The 26084-nt window shown below is 35.5% G+C and overlaps 1 protein-coding gene across 7 annotated transcripts in view; it reads left to right on the top strand.

Annotated features, from left to right (window-relative positions):
* The window catches only part of KDM4C (lysine demethylase 4C), a 251390-nt gene that overhangs the window by 32701 nt on the left and 192605 nt on the right, over positions 1 to 26084 (top strand). For all 7 annotated transcript variants that reach the window (XR_004061512.1, XR_004061514.1, XR_004061513.1 and 4 more), the window contains exons 6-8: positions 6740 to 6789; positions 14766 to 14869; positions 19236 to 19373. Coding sequence is in view for 4 of the 7 variants with exons in the window: in XM_030969349.1 (XP_030825209.1) it covers positions 6740 to 6789; positions 14766 to 14869; positions 19236 to 19373 (292 nt within the window). In the remaining 3 variants the exon portion in view is untranslated. The remainder of the gene's footprint in view (positions 1 to 6739; positions 6790 to 14765; positions 14870 to 19235; positions 19374 to 26084) is intronic.

Here is a 26084-nt window from a genome sequence, read left to right as displayed (position 1 = left end):
GGGGTAGGAGCTGAATCTTATGATACTTATGAAAGATATTTTCTGCTCTTTAGTTCAACTGATTTGACAATCCTTAGTGGAGCAATGTAACTTGACATACATAGTAGTAATACATATTTTTCGATTTCACTGGTTGTACATGTTGTTCTTCAAGACAGATGCACTGGTCTTTCAGAGAGCTGAATACATGCCATGTATTTTCTCTGAATTGTGAAAGGACAGCCATTTCCATTGAGAGTCACAATTAGAACTTGTGGCTAGCTGAGTCTATCTGCTGTAGCAGTCTTTATAGATTTTGAAGCTTTCTGCAGTGTTTAGGCATAGGGTAACTTGCATTGCATCTTATCATTCACACTTTTACTTCAAGTGTTACAGAGAAGTCTGTAGTTCTATGTTATGTATACCAATTCCTTCATTGATTGCTTCATATGAAACATGGGAGGAAGTTGTGTCTGATAACTCAGAAAATTAGGATTACAGCTGTTTAGATGTTTATGTATATATTTATGTAACACATAATATGTGTAACATAATACATACATTAATTTTATAGATTTTTCTTAACTTGCCGAAGAGGAAATATCTTAGAAGAAGGAACTTCAAAGCCCTGAAATAGGATAATATGAGGTCAGAAGAGATTTGGGTATGGTGGGGAAATATTTACTGGAAAGAGACGCAAATTTACTTGCTATTAGGCAAGAATTTTTACTGCAGTTTTCTCTTTGCATTCTGAGGGGAAAGGTACCTTGAAAATGCTACCTCATTTTATATCTCAATTTCTTAGAAAAAGTTGTTATTAGAAAAAGTTCTTATTAGCAAGACAAACTATTGGTGTGATTGGTAGTGTGGCTTATTAATTCAGCTGTCTCTTGATATTGGTGTCTTTTGTAATGGGATTTATAAACCTCCTACTAATACTAAAAATTCCTTCACTCTGGCATTTGTTGTTAAATTTTTTTCTATTGTAATTATTGTTTCAGGGGTATAGGTCTTAAGATGATTTATTTTTGTTTTGTGTAATACTTCAAAGAATTTTGTCATGTTAAGCTATTAAAGTGCTCTTGAAAATTAATGCTTAGCAGAGATCAGATTTTTGTTATTAGAAGAAATATTATACTATTGATATGTACTGTATCCTTGGGTAAAATATGGATAATGCTTCAATTTACATTATAAGTTTATAAATAAAAAATCTGAGTGAGACATTCCCATTTTTTGAAAATAATTCTGGGTTTATTAAGTATCTGAAAGCAAGACGTACTCTTTGTTCTGGTTACCTGACTTGTGAAAAACAGTGTGTTGAATTTTTTTAAGTGTTGAGATGATATAAATCTTCTTGAAGAAGAATAATAATGAATATAAGGAAGATTTTCTTAATCAGGCAGAAGGTAATTATTTTCATGGCACTGTGGGTATTTAAATATAATAATAATAATAGGACAGTTTTTTCCTATTTTATTTTGAAGAAAAGATGTGTAAAGAATAAATTGTTTTACTTTAGAAAGTAATGTTTTAAAATATCGTACTCTGTTCGTTCACCTTTTACGTCTGATGGTGAAGGCCTGAATTCTTTTCTGCACGAAGAACTAGGTTTTTACTTTCCCTTGAAAGGGGCACAGTTAAAACTTGCAGTGTGATACAAACAATAATTTACGTATCAATTTGTATGTTTTCTGTGACATTCCATCTGATCTTTGCTTCCTAGCTTTTCTGAAGACGAAAAATGACAAGAGACAATACATTATGTTAAAAAAACTCTCCTGTTTGGTAATGTCTTTCATAAATCACAAAATGCCTTGCAGGGTTGGTCAGTCATAAAGTAAACAGGAATAAATGCTACAGAAAGAGGAGATAGTTCCATCTTTGTGACTATATCAAGAAAAAGAGACCAGATTGTTAAAGAGAGAATGCTTAGACAGCCAAATTTAGATGGATTAGGAGAGTGAGACTGAACCTGACAGTTTATTTAGGTTGTAAGAGGAAATAAATCTATTGTGACAGTCAAACTAAATCAGGGATTTAGGTTCAGGAGCTCTATTTGTGATTTCAGTGGATGTAGGATGGTAAGAAATCTGATCTCTAGGTCGCATAAAATTTATACCTTGAGCAACCTTACTGTTATCTCTTGATTGCTGTGACTAGAATGTTTTTTATGGATTTGCCAGTATAGAATGTGTATCAATACCTTTTCATCTTGCTTAATGAGGTGGAAAAATGAGGAAGGATACAGAGTTACACAGCAGGGGTTGTGGAAGTCTTTGAAACATTTTGTGTGAAGGCTTTCTGATTTTGAATCGCAGTAGCAGGGGAAATAGTAATGGGGTTATGAGTATGACGGGATAAAAATGGATGGCATTCTGATACGTGTTTTAGACAAAATTATAGACAAAAAAGGGGAAGAAGGAAAAGCATACTCAGAACACATATGACGATAAGTTAAATGGATTTAGAAAGGCTCAGCTAGGTCCTTACAGGGCCTTCTGAGGAATGATTAATAGAACTTTCAGTGTGATCAGCAGCTGACAAAAATTAGTCAAAATCTGGCTATGTGATGCAAAGTTCAGCATAAGTAGAAAAGTCTTGGTACCTTTGCAGAAGTTGTGCATCCCACTGATGGTACGGACATGTTTCCTAGTTACATTCTATGCCTAGAAAACAAAATAAACACGGAAAACTACAGGGAAGTCAAACTTGTATGGCAGAAATGGGACTAAAGTATAAAGCTTCCATTAGGATTAGTCAGACTTCTTGCTGAAAACTGTTATAAAAATTAGAAATACTGTGAGTTACAGAGATGACTGTAATCAAATAGGGATTCTGGTTGTGAAAAGTTATCTGTAGTCAAATAATATAATGGTTTGTCAGCAGATCAGATGAATTGTCATGCTTGAAACAGAGCAATCATTTGCTAGTTTCAATGTTCTTCACAAAGTGGAAGAACTTTGGTCAGGGATTAGAAGAAAAGGAGAAGTTTTACTTGTTTATTTGTTTTGTTTTTCCCTTGTGGAAGAGGATTTTGTTTCTTAAAATATTTAGATTAAGTAGGTACATTTTTAGGTGGCAACAGACTTTTGCATTTCCCATCTCAAAACAAAAAAATGTATTAACTTCCTAAATAAAATTTATGAAATTTAAATCTGCTCATATTTTAAAAAGTTATGTATCAGGTTTATGTATAATAAAGATGACCCACCTAAATAGATAATGAAGTAAACCAGCAGCTTATAAAAGGTATTCTGAGCTCAGTGCCTGGAGTTAGATAGCATTATTTTGATGTACTCTGAATGTTCGCAAGTTGTCAATTATAAAACCAATGAATATAGTTCATTTTGAAAAAAACTGATGATGTTTACTTATAACAACATTTTATTGGTTTGCAGCTTTTGAATTTTAAAAATACCAATCTGCAGGAAAAATCATCAGCTGTTTTTACCTTGCCAGTCTATAACATGGGATTTAGAGAAGTAGCTTGGTTAAATATTAAACATAATTTGGTTAAATATTAAGCATCACGCTAAATTTGCTTGAAATTTATGCTCTTAACCATTATCTGTGCATACACCTGACTTTGGAAGAATGGAACTCAAATTGTTTCACATTCTGTTTCTGGTCACTGACATGAGAATGATCAGGCTGCTTGTCTGATAATCATCTTGGTTGGCTAAGCAGTGTTTGCACAGTAAAGCAACAATTTGTTGGTTTTGATGTGACTGAGAAGAAGCATAATCTTGGAAACATATATATAAAAATTAATTACAAGTTAATGACGTAAATTTAATGTTTATTACTTATTTGTAGTAAATCTTGTTGCCAGTACTCTTGATCTGCTGAACTAAGACATATTTCAGAAGATGTTTATTAACAATACTTGGTAAATATATGTACTATGTTTTTTCTGTCCTTGTAGTATGAGTATCAGTGAACGGTGACTCTTTATACTTTACCAGGTATGTCTTTGTGAACTAATAAAATTAAAATCTACTTAGCTGTCGGCGATGGAGAGAGACGGGGAAGCTGACTTGGTGATCAGAATCTGATTTTATTTTGGGATGCAAATGCTTATATACTATTTCAGGGAGACCAGTAATGTGTACTACAATGGTTAGGTTGAAATAACATACACAAACTTATGTATTTAACAACATCTCTTGCTTGCAGAGTTTAATGGTATTTTCATTTTACGGTAAACCCATTTGATTTAATCTTCTCGCAATCCAGGTCTAATTTTCGAAGTTCCAGTTTTTTTTTGCCAGGGCATCATGCTATCAAATCTCTTATGTTAACCAGGTCCAAAGTTCATAATCTATCTTGTATCCCCCAACATTCCAACACTTAGCATCATCATTTTCCCTTTTGTCTTTTCTTAACTTTTTGTCTGTTTATTTGCTTGTTATCCAAGAAACACTCTTTTTGCCTCTTAGTGATTTACCATTGCATTTGCTTTGGAGGTCGCTGGACTTAACCTTATTAAATGAGAAGTCAAGCAAATGTTAATGGCTGTTTAGTAATGTGACTAAAAGAAAGATGAACACAAGATTAAGATATTTTTCTATGAGCTTTTAACTGTTCAAATTCTCATACAAGCTAGCTGTTGAGATTAAGGGTGAATAATTTTTATTTCTCTGACTAGGTCATTTGGATTTGGGAGCTTTTTGTTTAATGCAGAGTAGACCAAGAATCCAGCAAGATTCATGTCTTTCATCATGAAAGGCAGGTGCACATGTACTAAGCTCAGCTTTCTAATAAATGGTGTTAGGAATCAAGCCTGAACGGTTCTCGAGAGTGACTTTGGGACTCCTAATGTGTCATAGTACCAAGGGTTGTCTGTCTCCATTCCTTTGTTCTTGTCTTAGCTGTGAGGAACAAATAATTTCAGCAGAAAGTACAGAAGTAAAGGATTGAGTAGCAGATGTTACCGTACAACTCAGGTGAAAACTATGATGAAAATACATTTTCATCATACATTTGCATTTCATGTACTGTATTTCTTTGTAATTTTGGATTAGCTAAATAAATAGCTGTAGTCCAGTTAAAGCATGCACTGTCTTTCCAGAAGACTTACGGAGAGCTTAATTGACTTCTGTGTTTTTGTAATATTTACATGTTTATATGTACAAATGGAAGCATGTGGATCCATATTATTATTGAATTGTATAACATGTACTTTTGAAGGAGCAACATTTTAGGAGGAAAACCAGTTCAATTAGAGTCAAAGCAGAGTACAGTATCTAGTTTTGAGTTTTTTTGTTAGACATAAATACTATCTCTTCATGTTTTGCTTTCTGGAGTTGTGTATTTAAAGACATACAGTACAGTATATAATGTGATACACAGCATTTTTCTCTGATGGAGTGTGAAGGATGGCAAACATATAGTTTAGATTGGTATGGATGCACTGGGCCGTATGTAATATGGAATGAAAACAGTCACAAACACTTTGGAAGTACAAGTGGAGATAAACAAAGTGCATTTTTGTGAGACAGCAAAATTCTGATTAAAACTGCAAACATTGAGCATAGTAAACTGAAAGTCTATTTCCTGAATACCATTTGGAATGGGTTGTCAGTGGGCATGTGTTTATCTTACAGAGACCTGACTTATGTACTGGTCTTCCTTCTGTGCAGGTATTTCAGTTGTAATAGAGTAAAATTGTAAAATTTTAGTGTGTATGCAAATAACAACTTGAGGTAGTTGGATGTTTAAAGCTTGTTTTTGAGTGATTTTTTCAAGGCTGATGAATGAAATGTGTTCACAGTGTAGTAAAAGGCTACATTTTTACTTAGTTTAATAATGTACAGCTGAATATACATTTCCTTCTTTTCTGAATCATATTTTTTAATAGAGAAGACTCAATCCAGTGTTATTGCAACATATAACTGAAACAAAATCCTATTATATCACTAATTAAAGCAGGTAAAATCAATAATAAATCCTAATTAAAATATTCAGTAAGTCTATGAAGTGCAGTAAATATGTTAATAACAAAGAGAAGCAGAAATGAAACAACTTTTCAATAGTTTTCTGCAGTAAACTATAGTTTTGGCTGCAGTAAACGTTAAAAATAATATGTTCCTTGGTATTTTTTGCTGAATTGTTGCAGACAGCATGTGGAATTTTTAAAAAAAATTAGATTGTTGTAAGAACAGTGGGTTTCTAAGATATGTACAATTCCATAAATTGAAGAAAGTCTATTTCTATAATGTTTTAAAACTCTAATTGTAATGATTCTACAAGGGCAAGTTTTATTCCACAGCTTTTGCTATAGGAGAAAATAGAGATTTTTAATGCTCATATTTTTCTGTTGAACCCTTGTGTCTTGTGAAGCATGCTGAGATTCAGAGAAATTAAACTTCTAGAAATTAGACTTATTTTACTTTTTTCCATTTCATTTAGAAAAATAAAGTGTGTGTTTCTTTTAAAATTGTGGTGATATAATAATATTTAAATATTGTCAATGTATGTGACTTAAAATAGTGAATGTAACATTTTGGAACTACATCATATAATATTTAAACTAGAAATAAGCTAAGTTTTCCTCAAACCTCTGCGCCCCACAAAACTCAATGTCTGTATTTTTTCCTTAGATGCTAATATATTTTTTTCCTGTTCAAGTTTTCAGTCTTCAATCTTTTTGACTTCTGTATACTTAGATGTTTATCATACGTGAATGATCACTTTTAGTCATTATGTAGTAATTATGTCTTTAAGCATTTAATCCTTTTCTTTATGTCAATTTTAGGTATGCAATTCCTCCAGAGCATGGGAAACGGCTTGAAAGACTAGCTCAAGGTAGGATTTCCAATATTTTCATGTGTATGGTGTTTGAAGGACAGCCCTCGAGGAATGTGAGAAACATTGTTCTTGACTCACCTAGTGTTTTATTACTTAATACTGTAGACACATAAAAGTCACACAACACTGTTGCCCTGAGGAATTCTTAAGAATTGAAGTGATTCTTTTAGTTTTTTTTTTTTTACTGCCACTTATAGCTTGGTGAAACTTATGAAAATGAGGCTTAATATTTTGTTGTTCGTTAGATTTTCATTGCTAGTATTTTTGTCTCCTCTGTGCCCTTGCTCTTTCTTGTCCTAGCTTCTTTTCATCAGCAACTTTTTGAATCTTTTTACCCAAATTTTATACAGAGATAGAAGTACTGAAGACAAATGAGTCTCCAAAAGTTTGATCAAAGTTGATGGCTGGGTAGAGGATAGAGTCCTGGTTAGTCCTTCTGTGAAGGGGTAAGCAGGCAAAGTGTAGAAACACTAAGTCTTATTTGTTTCCAGCTTGCTGACTATTTAGCAGGCATATAGGTCAACTTCAGCTGAAGCATGTACTGGCTTTTGCCATTTAGAGGTGGCAGAAATGTTTGGGAGAAGGAGCAGAGATATGGTTGTAAGGTTGAGGACTAAGGGATAAAAACCACTAGTCTGTAGAATGATTCTTACTCAGTAATTTTTTTTCTTTTCAGTAATACTACACCTTTATTTTTGTTTCTGAAATAAGAGTGCAGATTATGAACAAGGGACTAATTGGGGATGTTTCTTGGCCTGGCCACCCATGTTTTATAGCTTGCTAATAACTACTAAAGGTATTATGGAATGGAGTGCTTAATGAAATGGAATGAGAGGAAAGGAATGCCATTGAAAGTTCCTAATTAGATCTTGTGTATCAGGACAAAATTCTGATAGTTTGTGTACATTTTGTTTTTGTATTAATTTTTTTTCCTCCGTATATGGGTACATGATTCTTTTTCTGAGCTGTTAGAGAACTATTGCAGTTAAAGATGTGAAAGTAAAGACCTGTGAACTTCCGGTCTTAAAAGTATGTCTCAGGAAAACAGATTTCAACCTGAATAATTACATTTCCTATCCATAAATTTTGTCATAGCTTCATTTGAAAAAGTTATCAGTTGTTTTCTTTGCTTTCCAGTTTCTTTTCCCAGTGCGAAGTATAGAACTCTATACAATGTTTGTTTTTCACTGGTAAACTAACTGGAATTTGTAGGTTAGGCAATGGATGCTGACTTAGGATGATTAGATAATTTAGTTTTACAAGAACTGCTAAAAGAGTAAAAGAAGTAGAGAATTGGAAAATTTTCAGAGAGAGACACTAAGACTGTTGAAAAAATTGCCTTTTCATACTTGATAGTAAACACTTAACTTTTCAATTAGTAGAAGTAAATAAAGGGAAGGGGATATGGTAAAGACTTGTGATGACTGACATGGGCAACATGAAAAGTTGTTCATTGAGTCTTCCGGTATATGTAGAGACTCCAAATGAAGTATCTTGTCAGGTTCAAAGTTAGCCTAAAGTTTATTTCACAGTATGTGTTCCTTACTCTCCCTGGTGGATTCTAAAATTTTCATGGAATCCTGAGCAAGATTGGAGCACAGTGGCACAGAAATATGTTGAAACTGCCTCTGGCTTTCGGAATCTTGGAGCAGCACTATTTGCTACTGTATCAGTCAGAGGAAGCTGACTTTTCATGCTGTATGTAAACACTTCTCTGTACACAGTTCTACATTTGATGGGAGTAAGATCTTTGGGTAGATAGACTTCGCACGTGGTATTTTTTGGCTGCTTTGGCATTTACTGTAGATTTTGCATTGCTTGTTAACAGCTGTGCAGTGTTCTAAAACCATTCAAGTTTCAATGTTCTGTAGTGAGTGCATCGAATTTTTCTTTATTTTCAGAGTGAGGGAAAAGGATGGGCAGTTGAAGCAACACTTGTTCACTCATTTCTAAAAATGAAGTGGTACTGAGGCACGGTATTATTATCTGTTGTAGACAAAAAAAAGCTTCTTCTTTCCTTGAATACCTTGATTTCTGTAGATATTGGAGTAACCTATACAAATTCAGGAAGTAGGTAACTTCTGGAGATACATGAAAAAAGAAACTGGCCTGAGGGTGCAGACAGCGCTCTTACTGCTGATTGTGACCTAAAACCATAGTAGAAGTGGAACATTAAGCGTCAGAGAGGTGGAAATCTCCAAGGCCGCTCTTCCCAGAAAGCGAGAGGTTTTATGGGGGGAACAGTTTCTTGATGTCCGGGGGCTAGTCAGCATAGGATGCATCTCCACAGAAGTAAGAATTAAGCTGCTCTTAATTTTATGTTAGTATAAGTTGCAAAGAACTGTGGGGTGAGTGGAAAACTTCCTTAATGAGTCATGCTTATGATCATAACTTAATTATTTTTATTTCAGTACTATGTTTTGAATAGCAAATAACAAATCATAGAATCAGATACTGAATAGAGATGATAAAATTCCAAATAGTGTCTGTTCCATTACATTTACTGAATGAAACTGGATTTCTGTAGGAAAACTAGGCACTCATACAGAGATTATTATTGTAGCAACAATGTAAGATAGGTGAGTTAGGTAATGTTGAAGAATGTATTCTGTGAAACTAAGTTTTCAATATTTCATTTTAATGTAGTCTGGGATATTTTGCTGTGAGTAGATTGTTTCCATGATATTTTTGGTCCAGCTAATAGCTGAGAATGGAATGTAGAAGATGCTACAATGATGAACAATAAAAACAATGGATTTTTTTTTTAACTGAAAATTACCATTTCTTATTGTTTCCATGCTGTGATCTTCTACTTTGCAGCTGGTGCCTTCTAAAATACAGTTCTATATAAGGTATCTTAAAAAGATGAAAGTATAAAGTAAGCTGCATGGCTGCAAGTCACTTAAAAGAAAACATTAATAAAACGTAGTGTAAATGAGACCTTTGTGCTTAATACCATGTGTAGCGAAAATATTTTTGCATGAGTGCAACATTTGGAGGAAAAGGAAAGTAGTTTCTTCAGGAAGGTTAGCTCTGATGACCAGATGCCTACTGAATTAATTGAATGCTCCTAAATAATTAAAAGAATAAAATAATACATTAAAAATGACAGATTGTGTAAGTCAAGGCAGGAGTTGATACATAAAATTAAAGGAAGGTTAGAATATTTTCCATTATCTTGTCTGCACATCACAATTACAACACATGCCTTTTGTGCATGAATGCTTTCAGTTTTGCTTTCCATTGAAATCTTGATTGACTGTGGCGCCTACAAATGCTTTGTCTGAAAGACATTAGACTTGCATCTAATAAAGACAACAGTTTGATTTTGCCCTTCAGCTGCTTTCTCATTTATGTAAATTTTTTTTCAATTTTATGTAGACATAAATGTAATAAAAATCTCAAGTGAGCTGTTAACTGCAATTTTTATACGTGTTGTTATGTTAATCTGCAATACCATGGTATTCTTAAATGATTTTTTGTTTCACAAAGTGGGTTAGAAAATAAAGAGAATAGAGGCAGAGTGGCAAATGAGAAATGCTGTATTGAAGGATTTTGGAGATCTTTTAATAGATTGTTTGAGTGTAGAAGCTGTTTTAGAAAGGAGATGACATCAATCTGTGATGTTCAATTACGTTAAAGAAGAAACTAAAGTAAAGTTTAATGTATTGTAAGTATGTATGGTTGTTGTACAAAGCTTTTTATGGTGTCTGGTATTAATTACTTTTTTTATGCAGGTCACTACCTTTTCTATATGAAAGCAAATTAAAATAATTGTTGAAATGAGACTTGAAGTAGTACTTGCATAACTTCTAAGGATCTTGAATGTGAAAACTTTAGGAGTTGAAGAATTGAACTTTTTCTCAGAAAATAATTAGTCAAGTTAGAAAAGTCTTATTTAAGAGATAATGAAGTTTGAACATGTTAATCTGGGCATACCTACAGTTGTGTTTCATACCACTTGAAAGCCTCTTTGTGGCTTTTGTATTCAGCTTTGTATAGCATACAAATTGCCATTGTTCCTTTGTGATGGTTGTTGTTATGCAGACTTACCCTTCTAATTTCTTTCATGTTCACACAGAAAGTTAAATCAAATTAGTTCAGATCATGGCAAAATAATTTAAATAAATTATATAAAGTTTATACCTATCAAAGTAAAATCTAAAAAGAGAATTACTAGGAAACTTAGTACTTCTGTAATCTCTGCCATTGTTTTGATAATACTGCTCTGCAAATTATTATTAATATTTTGTATAAGTCCTTTAAATGTAGGACTGCATAAATAATAAATAATCATAACCTTGAGCTTAATTATGTTAATTTGATTTATATTTACTTTCATTAACATTAAATGACATTAAATAAATTTGCAATTTAGGATTTTTTTTCCTTGTGTTGTGAGTTTTATGATTATACATTATTTTAAATAATATTAAAGAGAAATGCAGCACCTTTAAATTTCAGGTGAAGTCTTGAGTAAGGAAGTGTTGAAAATTATAGGATGTCTAGCTTCATTCATTGCACTGGTCAGGATTTGATTTGAAAGTTCCCTAAGAATATGATTTTATGTGGATGTCATTAAATAATGACTATTAGTGACCAAGTTATGAGTTCCTTGATCATTCAGGGTAAAATATAGCAAACCAACCTGCTCAGTCCAATGGAGTTGTAGAATTATACTTCTAGGAATGGTATTGTAATTTGTGCATATATGATTTTAGCTGGACAATGTAATTGAAAACATTATGGGCATATTCTTAGAAGCAGCATTACAAATATCTTGAAAATGCTAATCAGCCAGGTAATGGAGCCCAGTCCTCTTCAGTTTGCCTGAGTGATAGGTATGATATTGATGTGGTCATCTGGTATGAGCTGCATGTGATATGTTGGAAAGACACTGTCACGGTGGAAAGGAAAAATGAGACTGCCAGGTAGCAATGCTCCCTGTCCCTCAATAATTGAGAGATTTGAACTTATTTTTAAAAATATGTTCTATATCTCTCCATGGCTAGGAAAGTGAGTGCTCACTGCTTCTACCTTTGCCCAAAGATGAGAAGGCCTTGACTTCTCACTAGAATGTATTTGGATTATAAATTCTGTGGAAGGATCATGCTGAGGTGGAATAGCATTGACAAAGGATGTGTCTTCCCCAGTCCAGTGATGTTGCTGTTACTAAAGTAGTTTAATTTTGTTTGTACAAATAACATTGGTAAGATTGTACATTTTAGGCTATGTTATCTGTTCGAGTATGTATATAGAGTCTTGCAAGGGCATGTTTTTGTTTGTTGACGCAGTCTGAAGCCTATGCTTTTACATACTCTTTGCTGTTGCTGCTTGGGCTAACTAAATCAGTGTTTTAAAAAGCTGAGAGGGACCTTGAGTTTAGATAAAGGTTCTCTCCTTGTAGTTGTTTATACCCAAACATTTGGCCAGCAGGTATTGAATCACCTACTTACCATGTAGACTTGCAATTCCACTCTAGCTGTTAAATATGTCAGGTGTTTCTGTAAATCATGGATTGGTGAATTTTCAATTTGATGGTCTTTTTCTCGTAGACATAAATCAATGAGCAACCTTATTCAGTTTTACCCTGCGCTCTGATTATTTCTCATTGGCTTCTATGAAGTAATTGTTTTGAATTCTTATTTTGTTTCTTTGTAGTAGTTTCCAAGGAATGAATAGGGTATAGGTCTCCCATGTCTCAAGAGACCATCCAAGAAACTGGGGTTGCATGTGAATTCCTACAAAATACCTGCTCTTGCAGAACTGATTTAGAGTTAATGGATTAGTGTTAGTAGTTAAATTAAAATTTTATGTGTCCCTTAAAAGCATGAGTGTGCTACAGAAGTTGAAAAGTATTTACAGTCTAGATAGGTTTCAGTATTTTTTCTTTTGAAAGTGAGATTTCACTAACATACAGAATTGCATGGTAATTCTTTTAATTGGCAATTTTAACATCACCTTGGTATTTCAGAATGATTCCTAATGTTGTGGGCATATCTTGAATTGGCCTGCATTTAATGTTTTTGTAAGAGTCTTATAATATTTCTAATGCAAAGTCCTTTATTCAGCATTTTTTGCATCCGTTAGCCAGTTCTCCCACAGAGATTTTATTTTCTGGAAGAAAAGCTTGTGTGACTTACATTTAGCCTGGCAGACAAAAGATCTTCTGATAAAAAGAGAGTCTTGTAATGAGGAAATACTACCTTCCTTTCTTACCTTGTTTATTGAAGGGCAGTTCCTTTGAAAAAATGAGATGAATGAAGCTGAAAATTTTGTGTGCAGAAGTGTAGACTTTGACAAGTCAAAAGATATTTTATAACAGTACAGAATGTGTAGGCTGCACTTTGATTTCACTGTGAGGGCTCTGTAACCACAGCAAATGTTCTCTTGTAAATTTCTAGTAGTGGATTTTGAGCAGGTTGTGTTCTGCTGCTCTGTGTTATTTGCGACTTTCTTGGAATTCAGCAACAAGTCTGCCTTCTGGTTGGACTTGTCACAGCTATGTCTGATCTCTTGGAGCTGGAATGGTACAAGTTAAGTTTTGGATGTCTGCCCATCGTTTGCTTTGTATCATCTTGTGTTGAACTAATTAAGCATATTGCAGTAACATAATTTGATACAAAATTTGTTTTCTCAAGGGAAATTCAGTTAAACTCTGCTTTTAGCAATTAAGCTTTTAGCTACTTTTCATACCAGCTCTTCCTGCAACTCTCAAGTATCATTTGCAATCACGTTTTTCACAGTAAGTTCCCATGTATTTCTGTTATTGTACTGCTCAGGACTGAGGTTTATTGACGCTCAGAAATTGTAGATTCTAAGTTTTGACTGCTATCATTTATGTTATAGGCATTAATTGTGAAAAAATTAGTTGATTTATTTTTGCTGGATTCCACTAATTGTGGGCTAGTTTCTTTTAACTGTCTTTTGATCAGTGAAGCCACATATATATAACTGTACCTATTAAATAGTACTTTTTGAAACTTAAAACATTATTTGCAATTCAAAGAAAGAGTAAAGAATTGCTCAGTGCTTCTTGTTGGTGAGAGAAAATAATATAAGAATGATGAATTTTAGTAAAATTTGATCTCAGGGCAGCTTAGCAGGCTTCTTAGTACATTGACCAGCACAAGTCTACATTATACTTTTACTGTTTAAGTGCTGCTTAACCTAATTTCTGAGAAATCAGAAAAATATTGTTCTTCCAGTACTGGTGAGTGTGCTAGATTGAATGTACATAGAATGTAACAACTGTAATGGGATAAGTTTTAGATTGTTCTGAAGTTGTGGGGATTAGTGGACATAATATATAACTCACCAGAGTGAAGAAATTAAATCTAACATTAGAGAGAAAACTACATATTATGGAAAATTATTATTAATTTCTTTTTCTCAAGGCATTAAAAAAATTCAGATGGTTGTTTGAAAATGATTTTTTTTAATAATTGAGTAAGCATGTTTTTCTAAGAATTAAAGTGCTTCTGTGAATGATGAACTACCGTTCATGTGAGAGGAATACAACAAATTGTACAAAGTTAGGAAGTTGTATTTGTTTATTGTAGACATAGTTTGTAAGTGCAAGGTAAACCTAGTCTTCATGGAATCCTTCTAAAGTTATTTACTGCTGTTGATTTTCATGTGTGCAGAATGAGCATTAACATAAAAAAAGCTTCCGGAAACAATGTATTTCTCTAAAGGGTAAGAAAGTATGCCTAAATGTACAGGTCTGCATTTATTCTAAATAATTTCACATCTTAACAAACAAGGAAGACCCTGTAGCCCCTCCCCCTGGAAAGCAGTTGAAAAACTTAGGTGGTGCATTTGATTTTTGTGAAATCTCTCAGAACCTAAGAATGACCTGGTAAAAAATTCTAAAGCAAGTTTAAACAGTATCAAATATTGAAAAATATTACAAATATTTCCTATTTGATTTAATGAAAAGATGTACAGCTTTGCTTTTCTTGCCTTATTAGGGTTCTTTCCGAGCAGCTCTCAAGGATGTGATGCTTTTCTTCGCCACAAGATGACTCTGATTTCTCCCTCAATATTGAAAAAGTATGGAATTCCTTTTGACAAGGTACATTGATGTTTCTTTTTAAACTCTTTTATGAATTGAGTTAGATTGTGTTTAGTATAAACATTGTTATAGTAAAGGTGAGGAAATTTTAATTTGTTTTTAGATAGTGGCTGCATGAAAATGTGTTAAAACTTCTAATAGTTTTAGCAGGGAGTTTTCTAGCATTAAACACTTGTAGCCATGACAACATTTCTGTCATTTTTTTTTCTAAGACATTACCAAAATTTCTTATTTTTAATTTATTTCCATGGTAACTTGGATGTGATTTTCTGTTGACTGAAACACTTCTTAACTCACTTTATTAAGTTGTGTACGTAATATTTTAACACGAGCGTTTAATTTCTTTGTCTGTATGTTGCTTTTCTAAGGCAGTTAAATGTAACTTTATCATTATAAGGGTCTGAAAGGTTTAAGGTGGAATAAAGCCAAAAGGACTTCTACTTAATTTAAAATATATTTTAATTGGCAGAATAAATGTTTGATAAGCACATTATACAAACAGAAACTGAGAAGAATACCTGTCTTTCTTCTTTGTGGATGAATTTAATACATAGCTGCTTTTAAAAACATCTGAAGTATTCAGTTTCTTTTGCTTTCTACAAGATTTTCTGTATTAATTGTTTTTCACTTTGAACTTCATGTAGGTGCCAGCTAATAGAATATTTTCAATGCATTGCTTTTATTTTTCAGTGCACTTATTTTATACATTTTGTGAATTCTAAAGTTTTAAATTCTGGCGTTCTGTAAACCTACTTAGAAGACTAGAACTTAATTCGGAAGGTCCCCTGCCAGAATATGTCTTTATTTTAATACTGAGTTTTCAAAAGGCTTTTGATCATTAAAGGGCTATGATTCCTGGTTTCCCATTGTCCAGATTGTTTTAAGTTGTTCAGAAAAACCAGGCAATATACATTTTTTCTCAGTTTATTCACACTGCAATGTGGTTGTGTCAACTATCCTTGCCACACACCTTGCTTATTATTGTGTTTTCTGTTTTTGTATATGTGCTATTTATTTATTAATATGATGTGGGTGTGTGTATACAAACTTTGCTTAACTTGTTCCCTGGCCTAAAATACAGGGAACAGTATTTACAGTGCTTCCTGTCTGGTTGAGTTGATGTTTTTCTAACAGTATTAAAAAAGGAAATAAAGAAAGAAAATAATACTTTATGTCCATTTTTGCCCATCTGGAAGCTAGACACCTGACAGGTGCTTACTCACTCCTCCTTGGTGGGATGGGGTGAGAACTGCAAGGATAAAAGGTAGAAAACTTGTAGTTTGAGACTGAGACAGAGACAGTTTAATAGGGGAAGGGAAAGCTGTTCACAACAGCCAAGCAAAATGAGGAGTTAATTCAGTGCTTCCCATGGGCAGGCAGGTGTTCAGCCACTCCTAGGAAAGCAGAGCCCTGTCATGCATAACAGTGACTTGACAGGACAAATGTCACCACTCTAAACAATTGCTCTGTCTTCTTTTTCTCCCAGCTTTATGTACTGAGCAGGATACCATGGTCTCAGCTGTCCTGGCTGTGTCCTCTCCCAACTTCTTGTGCACCCCCATCCTCCTCACTGGTGTAATGATGAGGGGAGCAGAGAAGGCTGTGTAAGACATGCCCAGCAAGAACGGGGACATCTCTGTTATCAATCCTATTGGCAACATAGATGGGATAAAGACAAAGATGTGTTTTATGCCTTTTTGGAACATCACTTCACTTTTCATGCTTAAGTCAACCTATGTGTAAAATTGAAAAAATGGAGGCATTTAGAATGATACTGCCTGCCTTGGAAAGCAAGCTTTTTTGAATAAATTACTCATAAAATAAGTAGTTTGTTTTCTGAATGATTTATTATCATATGGAAATGTAGCTGCATTCAGTTTTTGTAATATATAGGTAAATATACTGACACCCTTCATAACCTTGTGTTTTATCATGAAATGTCAGGTGAAACTTTCCAAGCTGGATGGTTTTATAGCCATATTTATAGTTTTGGATTTACAGAACATTACTCTGAACAGTATTATTTTCAGTGGTTGGTGTTTAAAGTAGCATATTGCAGAATGTCAGCATACTTTTTTTCAGTGTGACACATTTGAGGTGGGGTAAGGCAGTTGATCTTTGTATTTTGGTGTCTTGATTATTATTGTATTCCAATGTAGAGGATAATAATCCTCTAAAAGGGCGGGGTGGGGGGAAGAAAAAAAAGTGCTACAAACAGTTAAATATTTAAGTTTGGTTCTATCACCTAGTCTTTGGAGGAAGCAGACTGTACCCAAGTGTAATTGTAATTAATGGGATTCAGTGAGAAAGTGAATATAGAGAACCAGGCTGTGATCTCTCATGGCTCAAAGTGATAGGAGTGGAAATGTGCTGAATGCTGATAAGTCAGCCTACGCCTACCAGGTGGCAGCTGAACTGCTGCTTGTTGTAATAGAACACCTGCTAAACTGTCAGCAGTGGGAGGGTGTATTGAGATAAATTTTGGAATCGTTAGCGTTGAGAATAATCTTTCTTAAACATTCCCACAGCGATTGTTGAAGTGCTACAGTAACAGTTACAATATATGCAACTATATGTGCATTTGCATGTATATACTAAATATGAATCCACAAAAAATGTAACCATGCAAAATGTAAGATCCAGTTTTTTTCTCTAGCCTTGATGGCTATTTTTCTTGTTTTCCTGTCTTTCCTTCATCCCTTAATACAATCAGAAATAGACCTCTTTGAAGTGCCAGCCCTGTGTGTTCTTGCACTGGGCGAAAAAGCACAAAAAGGATGTATAAAATTATAAAATAACAATTTGGAAGAAGATTGTAAAAGCAGAAATTGAATGTGAGATGCCTATACCAGTAGAAAGCTGGGGTTTAGGACATGACATTAAAAAGAAAAATGTTTGAAGTTGTAAATTTTAATTTTGGTGACTGTTTAAAATTTAACCCTTTTTGTGATTTTAAGTCATAAGGATATGCCCCTAAAAAGTCTTATTTGTCCTTCCCGTTTTTCTCACTGTATTGCTTATGCAAAGCATTGCCACACACTCAACACAATCTATTTAGACTCTGAGAAGTCTCCTTATTTTCCTGTAATAAACAAGTGCATATGTTGAATAGTCATCAGTCACTGCTCACATTATTTGCTTCATTTAAATAGATCTGTTTGCTTTTTAGTGGGTCTGTTGTCTGATGTGTTTTTCACACAAAATGTGTATCAAGCAGAGCATGGAGAATCTCTTTTAACTATTTACTTTTGTATAATCTACTTTATTCATTAACTCTTACCAGATAATTTGGAAGACAGTGTGCTGTTTCAAGTCTTTGACTAGCCTGTCCTTGATAAAGTCTCTGGTGGTCTGACTTCAAGAGATTAAAGCTGTCACTGTGTGGAGAGAATATTAGTGACAGACAAGAAGTGCTGTTTCCTCTTTTCTCCATATAGGAGAGCAGCAGTCTGCTTCCTAGTGTAGGAACATGAGATTTCTCTCTTGAAAGAGAGTAACCTGACTAGTGATTTGTTTGTGTTAACACACATTTTTTTTGTAGTTTACTCTAAAAGCTTTTCAAGTCTTGTAACACTAGTTGGGATTTTGGTTATTTTTGTATATACAAAATATAATTACTGTGCAATGAGTTTTAGGGTGGCTTTTTCTTTTCATTTTTTGTTTTCTGCTTTCTATGATATCTTGTTGATCCAGTGGTCTTTGCATGTTTTCTTTTGGTTGTAGTCCTTTGAAATTATCCTTGCTCAATCTCTAAAACAATGTCAGAATTCAACTGTAGTCCAGCTTTTTGTCTTTTAGAATCGCCTTCTAACCCCCTTGTCCTTTAGCTATTTGGAATTCTTACCAATAGTGCCAGAATGCACCTGCTCTCCAAAATTTTGCCTAAAGAGAAAGAGGGGAAGGACAGTGGCAGCTTAAAATTTGTGTCTTAATAGCTTTATCTTGAGACATTCTGCACAACATTTAGTCATGGCAATTGTGGCTATTTTGATCCAGCCCATCTTTCCTTCCTCTCAGCCAATGAGAGTGATATTTCTTCATACTGTTTTTTCTAGTTATTTCCAAGTTTTATTACCAGTCTCTGTTCCAAGATAACCTTCTTTGTGTTCTTTCTGAATTTGTTAAGTATTGCACCTAGCTATGTATTTTAGAATAAATAACATTGTCTCAAATATACTGTTTCTGTTTAAATTAAATCTCATCTGTCTGGAAGGTAACAGACAAAAAATTATTTGTTTTAGTTAGTTAAAAAGGAATATATAGTTTTCATTGCTATAGGACTAGAAATGCTTTGTAATGTGGTTCACATTGAGGTTTTTTTAAAATTTTATTTATTTTGGCCTTTAATTTTTTTTTTTTGTTACAGGTTACCCAAGAGGCAGGAGAATTTATGATCACTTTCCCATATGGATACCATGCAGGGTTTAACCATGGATTTAATTGTGCAGAGTCAACAAACTTTGCCACTGTTCGATGGATTGATTACGGAAAAGCAGCAAAATTGGTAAGTAAGCAGAAAATTAATGTGTAAGGAAATATTTCCTGTGGTTATTTCTTTGTGAGAATCTCAGGGAGGTGATGAAAAAAGGGTAACTGTTAGCTAGTACATCAAGCTGCCATTCAAATTTAATTTATAGTTGTTATTTTGATAGTAGGTATTATACTTCCAGCAATATATATTCCTCTCAGTAGTCAGTTTTATTTGCAGCTTAATGTATTTATTATTCTTCAAAACCAGTTCTCTTTGTGGATGTTTTTAAGCTGAAGCTACGTACACTAACGTTAATATTTGTGAAGACAACAGACTTCTGCTCTTAAATCTTCTTTAGGCTTTACTGTTTGTGGAAGCACTTTAGTTTAACTAGGAATTTTGATACCTGGAAGGAAACATAAATAGTGTAACTTCAAATAAAGTTTAAAGAAACAAGTTCAATTTGTCTCATCATAAATCTGATCAGAAAACTTGTAGTACAAGATAATAAAGCAACTGTTTGAGGTGTGTATAACTGAAGATATTTTAGATTGAAATCTTGTTCTGTGGTGTGCATGTCTTCCTTTTTTTTTTTTGTGTACAGCATAGAATCATAGAATCTGTAATATTAGAGAAAAATTCCAAGATCACTCTGTCCAACCTTTGACTGAAGACCAATGTATCAACTAAACCATAGCGCTAAGTGGCGCATCCTGTTGTTTCTTGAACTCCTCAAGGGATAGAGACTCCAACTGCTTCCCTGGGCTGCCTTTCCAATGCCTGACCACCTTTTCAGTGAAAAATCTTTCCTGATGTCTAGCCTGAACCTCCCCTTGTACTTGAAAGCCTTCACCAACTTCATTGCCCTTCTCTGGTCTCACTCCCATGCTTCAGTGTCTTTCCTGTAGTGAGGGGCCCAGAACTGAACACAGGATTTGAGATGTGGCCTCATGGGAGCAATCCCTGCCCTGTTCCTGCTGGCCACACTATTGCTGGCGCAGGCCAGGATGCCATTGGCCTTCTTGGCCACCTGGGCACTGCTGGCTCATGTTCAGCTGCTGTCACCAGCACCCCCAGGTCCTTTTCCTGTGGCAGCTTTGCAGCCACTCTGCCCCAGCCTGTGGCACTGCCTGGGCTTGGTGTGACCCAAGGGCAAGACCCAGCACTGGGCCTTGTTGAACCTCACACCACTGGCCTTGACCCATGATCCAGCCTGTCCAGATCCCTCTGCAGAGCTTTCCTGCCCTCCAGCAGTTCAATACTCTCACCCAGCTTGGTGTCATCTGCAAACTGACTGAGGGTGTGTGCACTCAATCCCCCTGTCTAGATAATTGATAAGGCTATTAAAACAGACTGGCCCCAGACTGTGCTCTAGGGAACACCAGTTGTTAATGACCATCATCTGGATGTAACTGCATCTATTACCACTCTTTGTTCCAGCCATACAGATGATTTTTTGCACAGTGAACAGTGTGTCTGTCCAAGCCATGAACTCCTAGTTTCTCCAGAAGAGTGTTGTGAGAGGCAATATCAAAGGCTTTGCTGAGGTCCAGGCAGACAACTTCAACAGCATTTGCTGTGTCCAGTCCATGTATGCTCATTAAATGAGATACTGTTGGTACAGCAGGACCTGTCTCCTACAAACCTCTGCTGGCTGAGCTCGATCTCCTGGTTGTCCTGTATGTGCTGTGTGATCATAATTACGATAATCTGTCCAATAACCTTTCATGGCACTGAGGTCAGGCCGACAGGCCTGTAGTTCCCTCAACAGTTCTTTTTGATGGGCATGACACTGGCCAACCACTGGGCCTCTGGGACCTTCCCAGTTAACTAGGACTGGTGAAAAATGATGGAGAGCAGCTTGGTGAGCTCTTCCACCGGCCCCCTCACCCTCCTGTGGGTGAACCCCATCTGGCTCCATAGACTGAGTGAATGTCTAAGTGGCATAGCAAGCCACTAACTACTTTCGCCTCTATTACAGGGGATCTGTTCTCCTCCTTGTCTACCAGCTCAGGGGCTAGTTGCTGTGGGGAAGCTTTCTGACTGAGGCAAAGAAAGCATTAAGTACCTCAGTCTTTTCTTTAGCCTGGGTGACAATGTTCTCCCCTGCCTCCAGCGTAGCATGGAGATTTTCCTTGGCTGTCCTCTTGTTGTTAATGTATTTATAAAAACACTTTCTGTTGTCTTTCACAGCAGTGGCCAGTTGTAGGTTTCTCTCTACATGACCTCATTACATCCTTATACTCTTCAAGAGGTGCCTGCCACCTTTTCCAAAGGTCATAAACTCTTTTCCTTTTCACGGAGTTCCTGTGAAATCTCCCTGCTCCCTGTTCAGCCAGGCCACCTTCTTCCCCACCATCTGGTCTTTCAACCTGTAGGGATGCTCCTGAGCCTTCAGGACTGTGAAGGAGACTCTCCAAACCGATGTCCTGAATAGGCCAGGGTTGGCCCTCTGAAGTCCAGGGTGGAGGTTCTGTTGACTCCCTTCTTTACTTTACCAAGAATTAAAAACTCTTGTCATTGTGCCCAAGACAATCTCCTTCCACCACATCTCCCACCAGCCTTTCTCTGTTTGTAAACTGCAGGTCTAGCAGGACCTCATTCCTCGTAGGCTCTTACCAGTTGTGTCAGGAAGCTACTTTCCATGCTTTCCAGAAACTTCATAGAGTGCCTTCTTTCTGCTGTATTGAGTTTCCAGTAGACATCTGGCAAGTTAAAGCCTCTCATAAGAACAAGGTGCAGTGGTCGTGAGATGAATGTGACAGGTAGAACTGACTTGGGTTTTAAAAGATTTGAACGTCATGGCAGCTCTAAAATTAATTCAGCTGAACTTCAAGAATAGCGGACTGCATCTTCAGATGTAGCAAAGCTGAGCTGGTGCTCCCTGTAGGTATCTCCCTTTCAGTGTACTGGCTTCATATTTCTTACACTTTTAAAAAGTAGTCTACTGTTTGGTGGACAGCTTCCCTCAGTACAAACCGTTAAATGTTTTATGCCTCTAGTATGCATCTCTATTATTGTATTATACTGTAAATTTAATGTCATCTTTAAATTCAGCAGAGTTAGATAATTTTAAAGCTGGTGTAATTGTGTTTCTTTACGCCACCCCAAAAGTGCTAGTGAAATTTTGAAATTTTAGCTAGGAAATCTTTGCATATGCACTCTAAATGTTTTGTCAAAATTCTCTAGTGTATGGATGAAACCTTTATCTTAGGACACTGAATTCTATGATTGGTGGCTGTTGCATGTAGGAGCAGTATTGTGCATATGTAGTACAAGAAATCAAAGTATTTCTCTGGTGTCTAGTTAAATTGAAATGCCTACAAGTTTCAAAGGTGTCGAAGCAATAATAACTAATCTCCCTCTGTAGAGAAATCTTAGATTCCATTGTCAAATATGAACTGCAGTTTCTTTGGCATATGGTCAGTGTCCTTAAAGCTACTTGCTTAATTCTTACCACTTACTACCACAAGAATGAGAATGGAAGTTTACTTTTCTTCTCTTTTCTAAATGAAAAAGAACATGCTAGAATGTACTGATGGTAGGATTTTTAAAAATAGAGATGTGTATGAAGAAGAGAACTAAAGGAAGAGTGGTGTACTAATTCTCCCTAAAACTTACTGGTATTTGTTAATAGCATAGAAATAGGGTAAACAAGAGAAAGAAAATATTAGAAAATCATAAAATTATTTATGTTGGAAGAGACCTTTAAGATCACTGAGTCCAGCTCTTAAACTCAGCTTTGCCAAGGTCCCCACTAAAGTATTCCTGAAGGGTCACATCGACAGGTCTTTTAAATACCTTCAGGATGGTGACACAGCCGTGTCCTTTTGGAAGCCTGGCCAATACCTGACAACACCTTCCATGAGGAAATGTGTGATAATACCTTATCTAAACCTCCCCTGGTGAAACTTGAGACTATTTCCTCTTGTCCTATCACTTGTGACTTAGAGAAAAACCCAACTCTCACCTCACTTTCAGGTGCTTTCAGGCAATGGTAGAGAGGGAGAAGGTCTTCCCTTAATGACAAATTATCTGACAGAATTTACTTGGTACCACTGCATTACCAGTAGCTGAAATAGTTACTTTGAACAAAAAAGACTTAGTGAGACAACATCAGATCAATCTTTCTGAATGAATTCAGGTAAACTAAATGTTAAAGTTTAAAACCTGGTATTTAAGGCTACCACTTAGAAAACTGTCTGCACAAGTGTTTGCATAGACCTCTGTGAACTCAACTAGCTGAATTTCTACAGCTTTTCAGTCTAGTGTCAAGGTACATGGCAAATGCCTATAATTAACTCCACAGCCAGGCTTTCATCTTATCTCCCCTTTGACATTTCCAGTAGCCTTCACTTTACATGGCTTCTCCTTCACATGCACAGGTGCAGACCTAAATTGCACATTGCTCATTTGGATGCTCATAAGAAAATGCATGTATATCACCTTGGCTGAAACTTATTTTAAACTTTCTTTTCAAACTGCTAATAGTCCTAACAAAGACAGGGGAAGGAACCAAAGCAATAGCAATAAATCTTAGCACAGCATTTATGGCCTCAGTTGATACAGCCAGCCTTTCATTCTGGATTGCTCTCGACATAGGCAGTTTGTTCTATCAGTGGGCAACTCCCTTGCCAGAAAAAGATTATGTGAGCATTCGAGTTTGAGACTGTTTCAGTGCTGCACAGATGCTAGCTCACAGGGAGAAGCTCCACAGCAAGTTACAGGATGCCCAAGGAAGTTACAGGGTCCTGCTGCACTTTAGTAACCATCCCATCAGCTTCGGAAGGTAGCCTTGGCAGCTTCTGAGGCAAGTGGAGCAAAAAATACCCACACTGTTTGGGGACTATATCAGAGGGCTATTCAGGTTGGATTTGCTAAGGGGATGAAAGAGAAATTCAAATAAAATTGACTTGTTTTCTGTAAATACTTAATATTCCATAATAATAATAAAAAAGAAAAGATAATTTGATTTTGTATAACTGTACTTTGTTTCTTGTTTGCTGTATTTCTCTAGAAAACCATGAGTATATCTATGATTAGTTTTTTTATCACAGCATTAGAAAACTTCCTGGAGGTGTTAATTGAAAAGGTAAAAAGTTGTGTCTCCAAAGAATACCAATGTTTTAGTAAGTTTTATTTTCAGGTCCAGTAATTTCATTTAAAAGAAAAAGCAAATAATCCCAAACCAAAACCCACACAATCTTGCAGTCCCATTTGTCATTCTTTGGACTACTGATACTGCAGCTGACTTGTGTTTTCTTTATGTGTAAAGTGCAAGAATTTTAATTAAAAATAATGTTTTGTATCCTGTAGTTCCTCTGTATGGTACTGCAGAAATTGTGTGCATCAGCAAAATGCAGCATTATCTAGGTCAGTTCATTGCTGTATTCTCCTTAGAGAATATTCTGTACTGATGACTGATTATTTGTCTTCCTACAGGAACACTCTTATTTTTTTATAGAGTAATTTCTAATTGCTTACAGCTGGATTTTTGTCTAAGAAAAAGAAAAAAAATCCTGAAATACAATCAATATTCCTAATTGATTTTGTGGGAAAAAAAAATTCAACAAAGATTTTTGTTAAAGTGGTAGTAAATATTTAGGGTATGTGATGATACTGCTTTCCAGCATGAAAGGAGATGTTGCTAAACATCACATGCAAATGCTAAATAAGAGATATTTTTTGAAATCACATGCAAATGTTAAATAAGAGATATTTTTGACCCTTGATATTGGACACTTAGATTAAACAAAGACTATGAATGCAAATTCCAACAATGATTTTCTGTCTTTAAAAATGCTAGACTTATGGTCTTGATTTCACTGTGTGTCTCCTAACTACCTGTAACAGTTGAACCCTGAGAGCAGGGATGTATCCTCCAGCTTGTTTTCTAGAGTTTGTGCAAGACTGTCATGGTTTTAAGCCCAGCTGGAGATGAAAAAGCGTGCAGTCAGTCATCAGCTCCACTTCTCTTCCTCCCCAACTCAGTGGAATGGGGAGGAGAATCAAAGTAAAACTTGCATGTTGAGTTAAAAATAGTTTAATAATTCAAAATAAAATAAAATACAGTAATAATGGTTAATGATAATAAAAAGGGAAAAAACAAGTGGGGCACAATGCAATTGCTTACCACTCACTGACTGATGCCAGACCCCTCTTGCTTCAGTGGAGGGGTCTGGCGTCAGTAGAACTCAGACCAGCCCTTTCCAGGTAACTCCCCCCAGTTTATACGCTGGGCATGATGTTCTGTGGAGTGGAATATCGTTTTGGTCAGTTCTCGGCACCTGTCCCAGCTGTGCTCCCTCACAGTTTCTTTTGCTCACCTCCTCACTGGTGGACCACCAGAAAAGAAAAAAAAGTTCGTTGACATGGGATAGATACAACTTAGAAAAACCCCAAACATCAGTGTGTTACAAGGATCCTCATTCTGAATGCAAACCACAACAGTGTAACAGCTACTGAGAATAGATAAACTCTATCCTAGCTGAAACCAGAACAAAGCCTTGGGACCACATCCTAAAAGAAATACTAGGTAGCACCTCCAGTGTGCTGTTTGCTACAGCTCAGCTACTGGTTTTAGCTTGCTTTTGGACAAAATCAAGTTGTACAGAATTGAGTAGAAGTAAAAAATAAAGAATCCAAACAACCTTCCAAACCTCCCAGCTCCAGAGAAGAAATGGTGTAGTTCTTGCTGTCTGTTTCCATAGGCAAGAACGCACAGGAAGAGAAATAGGAGATCCT

This window comes from Camarhynchus parvulus, chromosome Z (genome assembly GCF_901933205.1).
Source record: "Camarhynchus parvulus chromosome Z, STF_HiC, whole genome shotgun sequence".
NCBI lineage: Eukaryota > Metazoa > Chordata > Aves > Passeriformes > Thraupidae > Camarhynchus > Camarhynchus parvulus.
This window is presented reverse-complemented; position numbering and strand designations above follow the sequence as displayed.